Source organism: Buteo buteo, chromosome 15 (genome assembly GCF_964188355.1).
Source record: "Buteo buteo chromosome 15, bButBut1.hap1.1, whole genome shotgun sequence".
Taxonomy (NCBI): Eukaryota; Metazoa; Chordata; class Aves; order Accipitriformes; family Accipitridae; genus Buteo; species Buteo buteo.
Genome location: NC_134185.1, coordinates 1,567,474 through 1,583,783, shown reverse-complemented (window position 1 = coordinate 1,583,783; position 16,310 = coordinate 1,567,474). Strand labels below are relative to the sequence as shown.

General features: G+C 37.8%; 1 protein-coding gene across 1 annotated transcript in view; it reads left to right on the top strand.

Moving 5' to 3' along the window:
* Window positions 1-16,310, top strand: part of EYS (eyes shut homolog) — an 810,501-nt gene that overhangs the window by 652,798 nt on the left and 141,393 nt on the right. Inside the window, exons 38-39 of the mRNA XM_075046421.1 lie at window positions 5,547-5,711; window positions 16,146-16,299. Of these exons, the coding sequence (XP_074902522.1) occupies window positions 5,547-5,711; window positions 16,146-16,299 (319 nt within the window). The remainder of the gene's footprint in view (window positions 1-5,546; window positions 5,712-16,145; window positions 16,300-16,310) is intronic.

The window sequence follows — 16,310 nt, the reverse complement described above, 5'->3', positions numbered from 1 at the left end:
AATTTGCTTTGTTTTCCCAGAAATTTTTAAACTCTCTTCATCTAATACTGCTCCACTTGTATGGCAGTTTCCTTCAATGAAAATGAAATGATGTCCTGCTCTTAAGGACTGCTTATTTGACCCATCGCCTCTCAGTGCTTCCTCTGAGTCTTCACAATTAAATATACTGTCTTTCTGCCATTCGAAGCCCCTAGCAATCTGCAAAGTAAGAAATTAAGTCAGTGATCTGAATTCAGATCTCCCAGTTGACAGCAGAGAGCATTATCAACGAGGCACCAGGCTGGCCTGATAAAGAAAAACTTGTGCATTTTATTCCATAAGGATTGCTTGCCTCGTAATGTAGGAGCTCAGTTAAAGCAAGCAGAAGGCTTTTGTGCATTGAAACAAATGAATGAAAGCAGCAAGGGTGAGATTTATTTTGTTTCATATTTTATTGCCTGGAAACAGCTGAACTCACCTAATCAATTATTGCATAGATTTCTAAAGTTACAGTCATTGAGGAAATGGTTATTGTATTTCTGTACTATTGTAGGTGTGTGTGATGCTTTATGAAATACCCAAGTCAGATTTTGTACCTACCAGACATAATCCCTAGGAATTTTCTGAATCATATTTATTTCACTTTGATTTTCTTTCCACCATGAACACGAGATAAAAGAATGCATTACTCTCAGGTCGTTAAATTTGGTTCCCTGGGATACTTTGTGAGCATGAGATGGATAGAGCAAGTCACATATTCATCAGTCCCTTGATATTGCTGCTAAACTGACTTTTTGCCTACTGGGAACACTTCCGTTCTTGGTAATATGGAAAAGGTTTGCTGCGCTGGTCGGCAAAGTTTTTATCATCTATGCTTCTATATTCTTTGAGTGATGGAAAAGGAGAACAAGCACAGAATCTGTCCATAAGTTTCAGATCTCTGTCATAGGATTTTTACCACTGTAATTGAAAAATAGAAATAGGAAATTCAGAGTTTAAGCCCGTGACTAACTGTTCTGATACCCTGTTCAGTTCACATCTCTGACATTTCAACTCAGAACTCCTGTATTAACTTGTTTTTGCCTAAAGAAAATCCTCCAGCAGGCCATTTGGTTCTGATGCACAGACATCAAGAGAGAATTGTTCATCTGACTTCAGATATTGATGGTATAAATGTCTACCGCCAAGCTAGTGACCCTCAAATCTTTTTATAGCAAGTGGAGAGAAATGGGTGAGTTTAGGTCATGATTCATCTGGCCTTTTTAGACATTTATTATAAGGTGAGGAGAATCACATCCTAGGATTACCCATTCCTCTTCATTATTAAAGAGCACCAAGGACTTTCAATGCAGTTACCTACCCTGTAGATTGTAGACAGCTTGGTCAGATATTTAGTCAGATCTCTCCTACCGGAAGATGAATACATTACTTCCCTTTCTAGGGTTCGGTGGTGGTGGTTTTTTGGTTTTGTTTGGGGTTTTTTTTGTGATACTCATCCTTACTCTTAAAAGTGTTACTTATTTATCATTTGAATTTTTTTGGTGATGGCTGGTGCAGTTGATGGGTCTTGCTATCTTCAAGATTAAAGGGTCTATTTTTAATAGAATTCAGTAGAATTTAATAGAATTCGGTACTAAGCCAAACTTGTCACAAAAAGCAAACAATGCAAATGGAAAATTAGAGATAGGAGTGGAAACAGACTGATTCCAATTTACTAGCAGTGGGAAACTGTATTCTTCCCCTTACTGCTGTTTATTTTCTAAGTCAAATAAGATCATAATAGAAACATGTTAAAGTTTTCTTGACATTTTCTTATTATACTGTGTGTAATGAAAATTGTAGTCAATAATATCCCAGATAACCTATTTATTTCAGTAGAAAATTTGAGCCTTCAGTTAAACCATTAAAGTATAATTCTTAGCAATATAGAATCATGGAATCATAGAGTGGTTTGGGGTGGAAGGGACCTTTAAAGGTCTTCTACTCTGACCCCCCTGCTATGAGCAGGGCCATCTTCAACCAGATCGGCTTGCTCAGAGCCCCGTCCAATCAGTAAAAAATTTTTGAGGACATCCTGGTGATGTATGTATATGTATATATTTATAAATTACATGTACGTACTCCTGCAGTTCTAGTATTTTTCGCCCACCCCCATGAATTGTCTTGCGGACCCCCTGGGGTGCCTGCGCCCCACTCGGGAGACCACGGCCCCGGTGGAACAGTCCCGGGGGGTCACGGCCGGCGCTGACGGTGTTGGCGGCCCCAGGAGAGAGTGAAGTAACCATCTCTGCTGTCAGCCTGTGCGGTGAAATAAATGAAGTACAGAGTTACTGACTGCCAGCAACCACCCTCAGATATGAAGATATGCAAATGTTACTTGAAAACAGCATAAAATATTCTCACGCTGTGGTAGAGTCTTATATGCACGTTGTAGATGGCATTGCTAGTATTTCTGCTATTAGCTTATTGTAATTCAGCATATGCCCTCTGTGGCTCTGATTCATGGAACCTAGCAGTGTGCAGCCGTGCTCAGTGCTGCATGGGGCTTTAATACCTGCTAATGCAGAGTTTAGTAGGAGGGAAGCAGAAAAAGAGATTCCAGATAAGCAGCTTTGCCTGTAGTATTCTACCTGTGTATTTCATCACAAACCTGAAGATTTTAGATTCTTAATACACAGACTCAATCAACTACGTCAAGGAGCAACAACTGATTTTTTAGAACGATGGTTCTATCTTAGTGTAGGTTCTGCTTCTAGATACATGCATTTTCTACTTTTTTTTTTTCCTAAACATTACTTTTTATTCCAAGTTTTTTCACTTGGAACTGAAAGTACTGGTTTCAAGGCTACTATTTTGTTAATTTTTAGAAAGAGTTAGAGTAACCATCTTTGTGTATTATGTATGCATGCTAAACAGATGTCTTTTCACTGTCTGCCATTACCAATTATATATACAAATTGAAAGCATTAATATATTTGCGACATTTAATGATTTCTTATGGTCCGTAGAACGTAATCTTTTTCAGAATCCCATGTTGGGGAATTTTGTATTACTGTTTAACATAGCCATGTGGAATGGATCTGCAGTTAATCTGTATAATATAGCAACTTGACAAGATCTTAACTTAGAATGATGGTATTTCTTTTGTTTATGAATTTCTTACAATTTTGATAATTTTCCACTATCAGAGATCTCCTAACACTCGTATCTTTATGAAATCTCTCAAAGGTTAGTACTAAGTTCTTCCAAAAATACTATGAGTGTCATTAGGTTGATCTTGATAAGCTTTAGGAAGAGGAACGCTGTGTGTGAGGCTGCAGTTTGCTGCAAACAACTGTTTCCATTACATCAAACTATTCCCTGTTATCAAAGTGTTGGTTGCTATTACTGAATTAATTTCAAATGCTGGGTCTGCAGTTGTATGTATGAATTTTGTTAAGTATAAAACATGAGGTGTGAAAAATGATTCAAAAATGACTGTCCCAGCTAAAGGACTGATGCAGTTGTCTGTCCTTTAAAGATTGCCTGGGCATCCCGTGCTCCCTTCCCCTTCTCTCTCCCCTCCCTCTCCCCTTCAGCTAGCTGAAAGAAACTTCACAAAATATTATTGTTAATGTAGAAACTAAGCTGTAGACAGTTAGTGTCAACATTGAGTAGTTTCCGAAAACTGCCTAATAAAGGACTTCTTAGTAGCTTTAGCGGCAAGACGTACCACAATATTGCGAGTGCTGTACGACACTGGGGTTTCTGAAGGCACTGCATTTGAAGAATAAGAATTAGTGTTGTCTGCACAGAGCCTCTCTGTGAAAGATCATGGAATCACCAAATTGTTGAGGTTGGAAGGGACCTTTTGAGCTCAGTAAGTCCAACCACCTGCTCAAGCAGAGCACGCTCCCCTAGAGCAGGTTTCTCACAACCGTGTCCGGTCAGGTTTTGAAAATCTCCAAGGGTTGAGGCTCAACAAACCTCTCTGGGTAACCTGTAGCAGTGTTTGCCCACCCTCACAGTGAAAAAAGCGTTTTCCTGTGTTCAGGTGAAATTTCCTGGGTTTTGGTTTGTGCCCATTGCCTGTCGGGGGGCACTGCTGGGAAAAGTTTGGCTGCCTCTTCTCCACCCCCTCCAGTCGGGTATTTATAGACATCGGTGAGATCCACCCCAGCCTGCCCTTCTCCAGTCCCAGGAGTCCCGGCTTTCCCAGCATTTCCTCGGATGAAAGAGGCTCCAGTCCCTTCATCATGTTTGTGGCCCTGCACTGGACTAGCTAGATCTGCTAGTACTCTTTCCCTTGGAAGTATGAATTTAATTAGACAAATGGCATTCTCATTGTGTAGGTCTGCTTCTGACTTTTTATTATTTGCAATGCCTTTGGCCTTTACCTCACCCTACAAGGGAATTTCTTTATCCCATAGTTTTTTCGCTTTCTCCAACAATCCTGATTTTTCCAGACCCACCATTTAGAAATACAGCTACTTCTTGCTTTCCATCCTGCCTTTCTTTTACTGTCATCTTGTGGGGTTTTTTTAATGAATGCCCTTCAACACGTGCTTGTTTGTTAACAGGGGTTTAATTTTGTTCTTTCTTCTTAAGTCCAATAAAAATGTAAGAGAATAAACTATGGGCAGATTTCACAAACAAATAAAAAAACAAAGTGAATAAAAATATTGAAAAATAATATCCACATACTAGTCATGCCTATGTGTAATCATCAGTCACAAATCCATTGTATACTTTTAGTTCATTAAATTAAAAATTTCTTTACAAATATATTACCTGAATTCAGACTGCTTTTCTTGTTGCTCATTCCTTATTCATATCGCTGGTGATGAATTTGGACAATCTTCAAGGAGCTTTGCTTAACTAGGATGCTTAAGGCATCAGGAAAACATTCTGCCTAACCTCAATTAGTTTTACGCTATTTTTTCTTGCTTCAGTGGTATTATTATCACAGCTACAGGGGAAAAAACCCCAAAAACATAATGGCAGAGGTAATTAATGCAATAAATGTTGCAAATCTTAAGCCTTCATAGTTAAAAATCTTCTCTTGCGATTATTTATTTTCAAGACAGGAGTAGTGTAATGGAAAAATGTATATACTACCCAATGGCATCATCATCATAATTTCAAACCATTTCAAAAAACAATTTCAAAAGCATTTGAGTATCCTCAAAATGAAGAAAACCTGTGTTTCTTATCTACAACTGTAAAGCAAAAGTACTTCACAGGGATGTCGTAGGACAAAAGTTCTGCATGGACACATCTGTAGAGATGAAAATTTGTGACAATGTTTTGAACTTTATTGCATCTTCTAGCAGTAGTCCCTCCTATAATGGTCTTTTCTCTTCTGGCAATATGCAGGTGATAGAACATTTTCATTTTCTGCATATTTAATTTGAATGTTTGAAATTAAATAAATTTATATGGATGCTCTGCGAATAATACAGCTGATTACACTATTCACAGGTATTCAGAAGAATGGATATTTTTAAATGTGCTTTGCTGATTATATTGTATTTTATTATTTATTTTGTAATAAATTAATAAAATTAGCTTTTGGTTATTCATTTCAGACACAGCACTTTTTTTTCCATCCTTCACTGGAAATTCTTATTTGGAACTACCTTCTCTGACATCTGTATCTGAGACCAGGACTGCATCTGGGCAGGAAACAAGCAATCTGACGACTCTGTACTTGACAGTGAAAACAACTGCTCTAAATGGCACAATTCTTTACAGTGAGTACCAATGATACTTGAAGCTAAGTATCAGTTTAGCTCCTTCAGGTCCTTATTAACTTTAGTGTACATCAGCTGGCATTTCCTATTCAGCAGCAAAATGAGTCATTAAAATGCAGTAGAAGCCTTTTGGTATTCTAATGCATGATGCATTATAAAATTTGAACCATCGTTCTTTGTGTTCCTCTGGAAAGTTCTTTAATTTATGACTCATTGAGCAAAACATAACTTACAACTGAAAATGCTGCTTCCTGACAAGAAAGAACATAGTAAGCATATGACTCCAATACTAAGTGTTACAGCTCTAAAATACAAATGTTGAAGTTTTGAACAATTTATTACAGAGAAACAGCTTCTCCATAGTTGGGTTGAGACTCACTTTTTATTATAATTGTGATCTTGGTTCCAAAGATTTTTTTGATTTGCAGAAATATCTTAAGTTCTGCAAATTTGCCATATTTCAGAGTATTTACTGTGATTTCACACTTCAGATGATTCTTTTGTGCTCCCCGGAGAGTATACTTGCAGACTTGGACATATGCTTGTTAATACTACATAAAAATGTCACTTCTTACCTGCATATTTCATTCCTCAGTATATGACATGAACTTCTGAGACAGTATGCTTTTCACTAGTCAGCAAGAAAAATAAGCTTCTCTGCCAGTTGAATATTTTGTTATATATTTCAGCTTGTAATTTCTATCCAAATGGAAAGCCTGGTAAGCGAGGTGATTTCTTCCTGAACCCAGGAAGAGCTAGAAAAATGTTTGTGCAATCTATGTGATAGAATTACTTCACAAAGACAAAAGCATTAGGAGTGTTCTCAGTTCACTGCAGCTTCTTAGGGTTTGTCTACACAAAGGAATCTCGTTGATTTAATATAAATTGTTTTGATTACTTCCAGATTAATATAAAAATAACGGAAGTTAATATATGTGAATGTACCTGCACTATGTAGATATTTATAAGTCAGGGTTAAAAGGAGTATAAGCTTCATGGCATTATTTAATTATGCCTTTTATTATTATGCGTATAACACTTTCTTTAGATGTAAAACAAACATTGTAGCCACAAATTGAACATTTATGTTTACTGCTTTTCAAAATGCTATCTCAATTTCTTGTATGTTATAGTTGGGCTGTTGCTGCAGCTGCTTAAGCTACATGGCTGCAGAATTTGCTAATAATCATGGATAAGTGGTGATGTGGCAGTTCTTTATGTTGAAGCGTTTCATACTTGTTAGTTATTTCAATTTCAAGAGGAGTTATTTGTCCTTCAGTAAGAATTCAGGGAAGGTCACTGGAAGTCCTTTGAATATATTTGGCATTTAATGATTTTGTTTGCCTCATCACTACAAAGTTGTTGGCTTTCAGCCAAAGTTAAAGTAAAGCTTGCTATCTAGCCATAAGCCCTGAGTAAGCATGTCTGTTAAAAAAAAAAAAAAAAAAAAAAAAAAAGAAAAAATCCAACATGAAAGTTGCTCTGCTATTCTCAGGAGGAAGTGGTCTTTTCTGAAAACCTGGATGAGTGTACTGTACTACAACCAGAGCCAAATTTGTTTCTGTCACTACTTGTTGGGAAAGGCTTTCATCTGAAAGTAGCACATTTACAAAGCTGAGGAGGGATAGTGATGGAGTAGCTTTGAAACAGAATTTGCAATGCAGGATGCTGTTTGCCTAGTTTACAACTCAACTATTTTACATACAGAGAAATTGCGTATCTTTGTAAACATCAAATGTGCAGAATTTCTAACTGAAAATCAAATTCCAACACTTTCATTATCTATGCTTTCCCGTAATTACAAATAAATATAAGATACTTGCTTCTCCATTGCATTTTGTACAGAAATTACACAAAGATGAACATTATATCCTCTCCTTTTGTTTCCATCCAGCTACACAAGGCAGTTACAACCTAAGCTTTAGTTAGTAGCAGGAGTTCCACGCTTTTGTTCACAATCATTTAAAATGAAAGTGCATTGAAAAGCATATTAAACCTGGGTATTTTTTAGGAGATGTCTTTGCCTTTTCTTTTTATGTTTCTGCAATTGTCAGGTGAGAGCTAGCTAGCCTGTACTTGGAATTAATGGGCTCCTTAGTGTAGTGTTGAGAATCAGAAATGAGTGTTACCCTGAGCTTTCACACTGTGATATAAATCTGTGTGGACTGTGGAATTTCTTCTTTGCTGCTTGTAAATTTTCAAATTGTTTTGAGAAACCTAGAAATTGTCACATTTTATATGTTTGCTTCTGAGAACTGGTATGGTAAGGCAGGTAATCTGCACATACTTCATATGATTTGCAAGTGTGGCTGAGTGCTTTGGGTAGACAGTGCTCTAAGTATTTTAGGCAATGTGGGATGAAGCATGCAGACTGCCGCAGGATTATGTACTGAGAGTTTAGGTGCAGCTGAAACGATGCTGTGAAAGGGAGAGGGGATGTGGGTGCCTTCTTTGTGCGCCGAGGGAGAACACCACAGTGGGCATCATCGATAGCTGTATTATGCTCCTTAATTTCATTCTCTGTATCCCAGTGAATCTGCTTCTACCATTGTTTTTATCAAAGAAAATGTACTGATTTAACAAAAATATAGTTCCTTTATGCCTAATTCAGTTACATGCATTCAAATAATGGATAATTCTAGGGACATTTTGATGTTACTCTGTATTTAAACAGTGCAAAATAAACCCCACCAAATTAGGTGGAGGGACTGCCAATTTAAAATGCTCAAAATCATACCAAATACATTCAGGATGCTGCTGCCTCAAAATAAATTCTGTAGTCTTTCTCAGACTATGTCTTTATAATTGAAACAGTTTCCGCTTTTGAATATCAGGGAAAATTATTAATGTTCCTAAATTGCATTTAATCAGAGAAAAGTTACTTTCCTGTGTACAAGTACCCAAAATCTTTCAGTACCAGAAGTAGAAACCAATGCTTTTTTCTCCTACCAAACACGAAATTTAAAAGCTCATAGTCTACCGTGAAACTTAGAGCCAATCACACATTGCAGAAAATCTCAAAAGGAATACTGAGAATGAGAAAAAAAATTATTTTTAAACTGCTAACCAAAGTGATTCTGTGGCTTTTCAGTCTTCTAGCTCTGCAGGAGTGGCAGGTGTGCGTTTGGGGCAAAAGTCTTTTATTTTAAAAGTAAAGAAAAATAATATCAGGAAAAAGAGTAGAACTTAGAGAATTTTGTTGCACAAGGGTGTGTTTCATAAATCCAAGCTAGTACCACTATTTAACCAGTTTAATATTATCATACTAAAAGCACTCATTGTTTTTTTAGAGGGAAAAGTAACACATTATGTACATGTCATGATTTATCTCACTTTCTCTGTCAATACAATGAAAGGCTCCAAGGAAATTCTGAGGAGGTGGCAGTAGTTGGAAGCCTTCAGTTCCTGCTTACCACACTCACATAAGTCCTCCCACAGAATTCAGTGGAAGTTACTCTTTGAATTAGATTATTTTTTAAAATGAAAGTGGGTTTGATGTTATAATTTCATTTGCTTGGTGAACCACAGAATTTTAAGTATTCTAGGAGAAAAAACTTTGAAGTTGTGTCAGAAGGGTTTGCATGGAATGCTCCCACCATAGTTATTCTAGAAGGGGTTTTTTTCTGTATGCCAACCTTAGTTTTACCTTCTTTATACAGTTCCAGAGCATGTAAACTGTGTTTAGCCTATGTAAGTTTTTTTTCCTCGCCTTTATTCAATTTATTGTTCTTTATTTCCATTCTAAACTTCTCTACTAACATACGTTACTTTGAAAAATTTTTTATGACTCTGTATGGAAATGTAATTTCATATCAGTGGTAGATGGAATGATTTTTCCTGGCCTGTATCAGAAATGGTGTGGCCAGCAGGAGCAGGGCAGTGACCGTCCCCCTGTACTGGGCACTGGCGAGGCCGCACCTCGAGTACCGTGTTCAGTTTTGGGCCCCTCACCGCAGGAAAGACATGGAGGTGCTGGAGCGTGTCCAGAGAAGGGCAACCGAGCTGGTGAGGGGCCTGGAGCACAAGGCTGATGAGGAGCGGGTGAGGGAACTGGGGTGGGTCACCCTGGAGAAGAGGAGGCTGAGGGGAGACCTGATCGCTCTCTGCAACTACCTGGAAGGAGGGAGTAGTGAGGTGGGTGCTGGTCTCTTCTCCTAAGTAACAAGCGATAGGGCAAGAGGAAATGGCCTGAGGTTGCGCCAGGGGAGGTTTAGATTGGATATTAGGAAAAATTTCTTTACTGAAGGGTTGTCATTGGAACAGGCTGCCCAGGGAAGTGGCTGAGTCACCACCCCCGGCGGTGTTCAAAAAGCATGTAGACAAGGCACTTCAGGACATGGCTTAGTGAGCATGGTTGATGGTTGGACTCGATGATCTTAAAGGTCTTTTCCAACCTAAATGATTCTATGATTCCATGATTTTCACAAGTTTTCATCAGGTGGTAAAAAAGTTTTGTTATCCTTTTGTTAGAAATTATATAAATAGTAGATGTACAGTAGAAGTAGAAGCAAGAAAATGGGCTTCCTAGCAGACCCATTATCTCCTGAGTTCTGGTGAGTGGAAGGATTAAGATTTTGATCTTAAGATTTTGTGATGGATGCTTTAAAATCAAGTTTTCAAACATTATGTTCCATTTTGCTAGAACTTAACACCTAAGAAACTGTTGACATTCCCAAGAATATTTCAGCTCCAATACTTAAGTTAAAATTTGGAAGGTACATTTTCATAATATACAGAAATTATATATTTAAATTTGTCATTTTTATGTTAGCAATGACACCATTTTCACTTATTTTCCCACATACCTTTTCAAAGATACTCACTTTTCAGACCAGAAAATATCTACACAGGTGTATAAATTTGATTCTCTGATGTGGGTAGAACAATTACCTGTGAAGCTAAAGACTTTAAAAAAATTCCAAAGAGAAAACATTTATGTCTTAACTTCTTTTTACTGGCCTCCCAAATATTTATACTTACTGTGTATACTTCTCTTGTTTCTTGAACTCCTTCAAGCTGCCTAGTGATTGCTCTTGGGTTTGTACAGTGTTTCTCATGAGTTCATATGCTCCCTCTGCTCTTCCTTCATCCTTTTTTTTTGCTCCTTGCTCTGTCTTTCGTTTTCCCTTCTAATGACTTCAGAAGAGAAGCTGCTGTTGTCAGCTGTGCTCCTCTTACTAGCAGTACAACTCCTGCTTCTGCTGCTGCTTTTTTGAAGCTGTGCTACCATCAAACAGCTGAGAAATTAACTGTCAGCAGAAACTCATCTTGAGGCTGGTGCACTCACTAGGTACAAGAACTACAGAATTATAAGAAAGGGTTAATGTTCCTGACATTTTCATATTCTATTATTATACTGATGTTAGCAATAGCTCCATAATTAAGGTTGCAATAAGTTTCACACATTCATAAAGCAAAAATCCTCTGTCTTTGTGAAAAGTTTTTTAAAAATTCAAAGAAAATCAGTGATCTGCTTGTTTCAGGTGTGTTTTACTGGAAAATAATTACACTTTTTTTTTTAAATTAGTCCACTTTCAGATCATTCATTTTACAAACACACCTGATTTTACCGGGTGGTGATGAGGTTACATCTATTTCTCTGGCAGATAATTAGTAAACATTTAATTACAGTGAAAAATCTCAGACAACATGCTTTTGATATGGATTTGAATCAGAAAGTATGCATAAGAAGAATATTTACGACAGACTCTTAAGGGAAAATGTAAAAGGATTAAAATTTGTATCTATCTTTACCTAGTACACCGGCCAGTGAGGATCAAAAAAGGAGTTCTGTGCCTTCTTCACTTGTTCCTATTCAGTAGAGAGAAGTAAACACTTAAAACTATCAATGCTTTGTTATAATACCTTTTAGCAGTTAATATAAATACTATATATGTAAGAAAACTAAAATATGTATATACAGAAAATAAGCCTACTTATAGGCTAACTAATGGGCAGAATATGAGAATCAGTAACTGTGCTGGGCATGTCACTTTACTAAATCGCACCATATTGTTGTCAGAAAGCATTTTCCTATTTAATGCCTTTATTAGCAAGGATTTTATCAATAGTTGGTTGAAAGTAACAAATACTAAGGGCTATATGTTGTTTGTGGAGGCTGCCAAAAAATAGATTGTCTGTTAAAAACATGGGGAAAGAGGTAGGATATAAGTGATTTGTAGAAAATTACTACATATGTCAGAGCCAACGAAACTAATCCAAGAAGAACTGGTTTCCACATCATTTTTAATAGGTTATGAACTATCATCTGTTTCAATACAAAGGCAAATGTACTTACCTTCTTAATAATGATGTTTTCCCTAATTATTTTCAGTATGTGTTTAAGAAGCTTACAAATGACAACAGTCAATGGACTGAAAATGTCTGGACTTTTTGCAGTTACCTTATCTTTAAGTTATTGGTAGAATGTGAGGAGATTTCTCTTTAACTATGTCAGGAGAAAAACTTTGAAAATAGATACAATTGTTACATTTGTACCAATAAAGATTAGCCATCGTTTGAGAAGCATTTCTTCGTTGAATACAGCATGCATTCTTACGATTTTTTATTCTATTCCTTACTGATTTTACTTATTTGCATAATTTAATTTCATCAACATGTCAAAGCAAATTGTGATATTTAGCCACAAAGCAAAAGAAATTGCAAGTGGTCATAAAAAATGGTACAGTTATAAAGTTTTACTTCATCATTTTCACTTTTAACAGAGTCAGCATAATGCTGTTCACAGTCCCTTCAAGGACAGATTGTTTAACTTCTACTATGTATGGTAGCCTGTAACTTCTGACAATTGGATTTCAGATATCACAGCCCATGTTTATAGCGTTCCTTAAGGACAGCAGCTCCTTTTTCATAAGTTGTGCTCATAAATTATTTTCCTGTGCTCCCAGAAGCTCAGTTCCCCAGATCTACCCATATTCTACTTACCTTCCTAAAACTAGAGATGGGCACTTCAGGCAATTCAGTCATAGGATATTTGTCTGTTATTTCAGCTGGCATTCTCAAGCAGAGCATTTCATGGTATCCTTCCTCTGTGTCAAAATATGTTTTTGCCTAAGAAAGCTTCATCCCATAGCTTAATGGGAATTTAAATCGGTCTTTTCTAGATAGGCAGCAATTTGAGCCCCGTGGCCACTTGCTTGCCATCATACTGACGGACAAAACCAGCCTTCCAGCGTGCAGTTCCCTGTGAAAGAATGATTGCTGAGATCTGACTTGTTTGACCTGATCCCCTCACATAATCTCTACTAAGGTCAAGATAAATTACCTCTAATATCCAATAAGATTTTTTACGCAGATGGTTCTGATCTCTCTCTGTTCCCAGAACCTGTCTGTTTTACTTAAGACTCAGGCTTTTCCTATGAAGGGAACTTCCCACCACATACACTAGGTAGCATATGCTCTCTTACATTGCCAGAACAAAATGCTTCAGAGGGGCACTCTGCCTCCTCGTGTTCACTGTGGAAGGATTTAAAGGACTGTCCTTTCAACGGATCTCGTACCACCTAGCAGATAATATGAAGAATGCTGTTAGTCACCTGTAAGTGTGACCTACAAGCACTCCCCAGGCTGAAGTTCAGGCAGTAACACTCGTTGAGGTTTCAAGGAGCAGTACTACCTTTTGGGGAGTTGTCCCACATTTTTTACTTTACTAGTAATAACGAGGACCTTCGTCCAAGTTTTCACTAGTGGGCAATATGAACAGACAGGCGCAGTCACTGGGAGAAGAGAAATAAGCTATTCATCTGTAACTTCACTTTGTCAAGACATGTTGTCAGTATATACATTCACAACCCTCCCCCACTTCATTCTCTCTGAATCCAGCGTAACTTACAGATTTACTTATTGATAGAAATTGGAAATGCCTGGAACAGCATGTGCAGGGAGGAGAGAAGAAGATAAGGAAACAAATGATGCAATATGTGCATGTATCAGTTATGCTAGGATTAAAAAGCAGTGACTTCTTTAACAGTGATAGTGCAATACATTTTGAAAGAGAATTATCAGACTGTTGTAGAAGGAAATCATAAAAGCCAAAGGCATAAAATCCAGACAAATTAAAGTAGCTTTGGAGTTAATTAGGTATTCAGAATACAAAATATGTCTAAGCATAAAAGACTTGCAGTAGGTCACAGGATTTGTAACAGACTGAAGAAACACTGTGTTGACTAGAAGGCTGCTCTCGAGGAGGGAGTTTGTGAACTGTTTCTGCTATGAACTATACAAAAGCAAATGAGCAGGAAGCTGCGAGCATCTGTTGTCTCTCTCTATCTGCTAAAATATATTATGTTTTTCTTTCTGTTTTGTCCTCCAAATTAAAGTTGAGCATTTTCTCTTTACAAACGAGTCGGTTTTCCAGCAAGGAGCTGTCCCAAGTACACCCACATTCTTTTTACCTTTCTGGATAAAGATGTCGAGGTATGTTCTAAGCTGTGGCCACCTCCAGCAGCTCCAGGCGTGGGACTCGCTCCCGCTGGAACCGTCCGGAGGGGCTGAGACTCCCAGGGCGGCCGTTCGCTGACACCAGTGGCCGGGGTGCCTGCACCCCAAGTCTGACTCCAGTAGCTCCCACCAAACCCAGTCACACTGGTCCCCCCAGCAGCCGGCACTTGGTCCTTGCAGCACCCTTAGCATGTGTGATAGGGAGGGAGATTACACCGAGAGTTAGTTAAGAAAGGATTTAGTAAGAAGAGAGGACAGATTGTGGTGATGAGGCGCAGGGCTCAGAGAGGTGTGCCGATCGGCCCCTTTTCACGTGTAACCCTCCCCTTTTATACCACTTCAGGTCTGTTCCTCCTTTGTTTCTTCCCAGTTCCCTGTTTGTACACATTGCCCCAGTGGTTTGCATAGTTCCACCAACACAACCCTCCCCAGTGTCGCAGACCCCCGGTCTCAGGTGCGAAGTCCAGGCTGGCACGCTGAAGTGATGCGCGAAGTTTCTTGATAGCCCGTCCGTTAGTGCGGCTGACAAGATTGGATTCTTGTCGTTGTTTCTGTTACTGTTTGTTTGTCACATCCATGGTTTGCTTATTGTCTTCCCCTTTTCCTCCATCTGATTTTGACAAGGTCCTCCATCAGGTAATCTTACCTGAACAAGCATCCCACACTCGTTGGTGTAACCAGCCCAGTTTGGTTCTTGTCACTGTCCCCATTTCTTGGTCAGGTTTGTGCCTCTGTGTGCTTTGGTTTCCCCCTTTTCCTTGTCATCCCATTTAACAAGGTTTTTGATCAGATAAACTTATGGAAGCAAATGCTCTCTCCTACCACATACCCTCATAAGAAGTTTTTGTACGGTGTATGTGTTGTGTGTTTTTTCTCAGCTCAGCTCCAGACAACGGATAGGAGATGTGCTCCAGACAAGCTGGAGAACTGGATACTGATATGATTCTGGAACCCAAGGTTCCAGGTTTCCAAACATTATGCTTCTGGAAGCTAAGAAGAACATAGTAATCTTATGCTCAAATACTGCTGAACAAATATATGCAGTAAATTCAATTTCATGACCTAGCTATTGAGTCTTTTCTACTTCAGTTAAATATGGTAAAATATAGTGCAAAAAACAGATCAACATTTTAACAGTTTGTCTTAAAGGGGAATAAAAATCCGAAACAGGAACTGTGTTTTACCTTCTGTGAGAATTAAATACAGTAAAATTCAAAGGGTAAACTCATAAAGAGAAACCTGTGTAAAATAATTTGCAACTCTAGGTGTCAGTTCTTTTTTTAGTAGACGAACCATGTGCCGTCCATCATTTAAATAGAAGTATTTTGCTGTCATATTTACAATATACTGTTTAGCAGAAGTGAACAAAGATTGAAAGATTTTTTTAAAATATTTTTTTAATCTTAGTTTGAACTGTGCAAGTAACAAAGTATGTCTAATGTTTTGTAGATAACAATTATTCTCATCAAGTCTGAAATGTATCATTAATTGGGAAAGGTGAATTGTTCTTAATCTTATCTTTGGAGAGATTATAAGAAAGAGATGTTCTCTTATAATTTTTGTTTTCTATAATATGGTTGAAAAGCTGAATGAAATAGTAAATCATGATATTCTAGTATTTTTGCTATTTGTTTTTTTTATTGTCACCTTTGTCACCTTAATGATACTCCTAGATATAGAGAAAAGTTAATCTTCGACTAATGTAAAGATCTCCGTAAGGTTTATGCAACTACAGTGGTATAAAAGTAAATTTTATTTTTTGGTTATTTTCTTTTACTTTGACTAGTTATCAGCCATTGATACAGAGTTTAATTTTATTCTCACAGTCACTCACGCAGAGTACTGTGTATGGATAGAAGACTCCTTCGTGTCACACAGGCATTATGACTGGCGATGGTATTCCAGAAGCGTGGAATATTTTTGGAAGGTGCTACACTTTCAGAAGTGTGACTGTCTCCATTTTTGTTTTCAAAGCTAGTGGAAGGAATTTGAGAGAACAGTTTCTTCACTTGTATCTTGTGGAGGGAAGACCAACAGTTCGATTCAGCTGTGGAAACTCTCAGAACATTCTGACTGCATCTGTCAATCGATCCATTAGCAAGGGTGTACTCATCCCTATCACGATAAGGTAAGAACTTA